General features: G+C 29.4%; 1 protein-coding gene across 1 annotated transcript; it reads right to left on the reverse strand.

Moving 5' to 3' along the window:
* Window positions 1-2254: 2254 nt before the first annotated feature.
* Window positions 2255-2841, reverse strand: LOC106687183 (lamprin 1.8-10-like). The gene is made up of 2 exons (XM_014430919.1): window positions 2746-2841; window positions 2255-2609 (listed from the first exon to the last, which is right to left on the reverse strand). The coding sequence occupies exons 1-2, from the start codon at window positions 2764-2766 to the stop codon at window positions 2388-2390; spliced, it is 243 nt and encodes an 80-aa protein (XP_014286405.1). The 5' UTR covers window positions 2767-2841; the 3' UTR covers window positions 2255-2387.
* Window positions 2842-3231: the final 390 nt, after the last annotated feature.

A 3231-nucleotide genomic window follows, 5' to 3' on the forward strand; every position in this document is an offset into this window, starting at 1 on the left:
ATTTATTCTTTGTGTGAAGATAACATTATATTAATTAACATATTATTTTTTTTTAATTATTGTAACTGCTGGTAAGACTAAAATATTTTTATTTTTTTATTTTACAAACATTTTTTTTTTTAATGTAAAAAATAAAAAGCTTACTTCAGTGTGACAATAGTTATTATGTTAAAGTTACAAAGTGTTATTATTTTCTTAGAAATGATGAATTATGAGAGTTAACTACTAAAAATGATAAAAAAGTTTATTAATATAGTATAAAGAAAATGACGATAAAATGAATGATAAAAACTGACAAAAGTCTTAGCTTAATGATGACATTTTAGAAGATATAACTATCTTAATAATTAAATATAATTATTATTCTCAAATAATAGTACTATCTTAACTTATAAATGAAAATAGCATATTCTATCATAATAAAGAGAACAAGATTTCACAATAAGTTCCTTAAAAAAAAAAATTAATATTGCTTATTCTCATAAAGACACGTAAAGATAAAAATAATTTCGTCTGTTGTTAGCGAAATAAAAAAAAAATTATGAACTATCGGTTCGAATTCGGCATTAAACACACAGCTGTGCCACATAAATAAATTGATCATTGGAAATTACGATCTTTTACGATTTTTTTATTTGCTTTCAATTAAAAATTTATAAAATTAAATAACATTTATTAATATTTTTTGTACTGAAGAAATTTACTGATAATATAAAAGAGCAATAAAGTTTTTTCACAATGTCTTGTATTTGTTTAAAAACTTTTTATATTTAACTTAAGGTATTTAAACGCGTTCTTCAAAAGTCTATTAGATTATTACTCACATACTGAAATTAAGCTGAGAATTTGTTATAAAGGCAACAAATGTCGTTTGGTCACACAATGAGGGGCTCGGTAATGAATACGGAACAACAATGCAGTTACGACCTACCAATGAACTGCTTTGTGGTGGGGGAACGGTTTGATGCATTAGTTTGGAAGTTTGTGGAAATATTGTTATGCCCTGAATGGGAGCGTTTGAAGTGAGATTGCCGCCTATTGTCGCCTAAATCGAGTAAATTAGAGCTGGATGTGTTCCACTTTGATGTGCTTGATTACTGGTCGTCGGTTCGTCATTATTTTTGATCCTCCAAATATTACATGTCACACTACTAACTTCAAGAACTCAGGTTCGAATCCAGCTGTGAACCCTGCCTCATAAAGTGGTTCTAAAGCTTGATTCTGACTATATCACCTCCTTGTACAACCATTGATCTAGTAACAGTACTACCTTACAGTACTACACCCCTCACCCTTCATATTTACATATAAACAAATAAATAAGTAAAAACAAGGTAAACAAAATTAAGAAGTGTACATGGATAAATACAAATAAAATGTAACAAGCAAGATTTCGAACTAAATAATAAAATAAAAAACACTAATTACCCAAAATTAGTGATAAATGATTTAATTCTAACTGAAGTATAAAAGAAGAGGAAAAATGCACTCACAATATTTAATGATATAAACGTAACACTAACGATAATAGGAAAATACTATATTTATGAACGTATAATGTATAATTAACATTCCTACTGTAAATCATTCTTGAATTACTAGAAAGTAACATATAATGAATGAACTCATTGCTTTATGTCACAGTTGGTAATTAAAGGCCTATTGTAATTATAAATTGCAAGTTCAGATTGTTACTGCATTCAATTCTATTTTATTAATATCAAATCCAACAAGATTTTTTTTGTTAGTTATAAATTAAAATTTTTCAACAATTTGTTCTAATAATTATACATCTCTAAACTATAAATTTATTCAATACATTATTTTGTTAAGCCTGTCCCAATTTGAATTTACATTAGCAAATATTTGCTTCTGAAGTTTTCTTCTACATTTGACATATAAACACCTGATGATCATTGCTAATAGTGTAGTAAGCACACCATTCTGTGGCCACATTGATCCACTAAAAGTTTCTCTAGAGTAAAAAGGAGGTTTAAAAAAAAAATATATATATAAATTATATAATGTAATAAATATAATGGCGAGCCATAAGTTTCGAGACGCCTGACAAATATTAAATTACAGATCTGTTTAATGATACATATTTCAATATAATTATTTTGATAGTGTCAACTGGCGTTAGTAGCCCAGTAGCCTATACACAATAAAGAGACTGGCTTGGTAGTTCTTATCAATACTACTTGAATTATTTTTTCCACAAATAATGAATAGGGGATAGAAAACAAAAATGAAATAGGAATTAACTAGTTTTATTGTCACAGATAAATAAATAGTTTAGCCATTGAATGATGGATAGTTTTTCTGATAAGGAGGTCCGATTTCAAGTTGGACTTAGTTTTGCGATTGCCTGACGAGAATTTAACAACTTAGTGGAGGTAGGAGTAGCCAAGACCGTGGTAGCCGACGCCGTGGTAGCCAAGACCATATCCATAGCCCAAGCCAGAGTAACCAAGACCAGAGTATCCCAAACCGTGGTATCCGTAGGAAGAGTATGGGTAGGCACCATATCCGCCGTAGAAGACTCCTCTCTTACCGCGGGCTTCTTCGGCAGCGAAGGCTACGGCGAAGATGGCCACAAAGAGGATGAGCTGTTAAAGAACAAACGAAATAATAAAAGTGAATAACATCAGTCGCATTTAACAAAACAAAAATTAATAATTTAAAAAAAAAATTCCAAAAAACTAAGAAAGCAAATCCTTTTATAGTCTTTAGAAATATACTTACGAGGGTCTTGTAAGATGCCATTTTTAGATGTGGATTGGAAGTCTGGTGAATTTCCTATGGTTTTCTGATCCCGGCGAGTATCTTATATATTCGCGAAATCTGGATCACCTTCGGGAATCTTTCGAAGAAGAAAAAAATAAATTGAAAATGTCAAAGTCTGACTTCCTTAATAGATCAAGGGAATTTAAGAATTTCCATATGATTATGTCAGAACTAAACGGTAATACGAGGATGATTGCATATATTTGATACTTAAATAAAAAAGAAAACTAGTTCATATATCAGAAAATCACAAAATAATTCTTCAGTTTCAGTTTAGTTGATACAACAAATAATAACGTTGCTTAGCAACCGAGTTTCAAACGCAAAATAAATAAAATACACCTAGTTTTAATCATTATGGTGTCAAAAATCAGTCATACATTTAAAATTAAACATCTCAATGCAACAGAGTAATTTCTCATATTTACTGGGTTTTCTCAAAAT

Source organism: Halyomorpha halys, unplaced genomic scaffold, assembly GCF_000696795.3.
Source record: "Halyomorpha halys isolate HHAL.00 unplaced genomic scaffold, Hhal_1.1 Scaffold921.1, whole genome shotgun sequence".
In the NCBI taxonomy this organism is placed as follows: Eukaryota; Metazoa; Arthropoda; class Insecta; order Hemiptera; family Pentatomidae; genus Halyomorpha; species Halyomorpha halys.

What these genes read in the sequence shown, in the direction of transcription:
- LOC106687183 (XM_014430919.1), bottom strand. Translation starts at nt 2,766, where the DNA reads ATGGCATCTTACAAGACCCTC. An exon ending in TGGCATCTTACAAGACCCTC is followed by an intron (nt 2,610 to 2,745) that starts GTAAGTATATTT and finishes GTTCTTTAACAG; the next exon opens with CTCATCCTCTTTGTGGCCAT.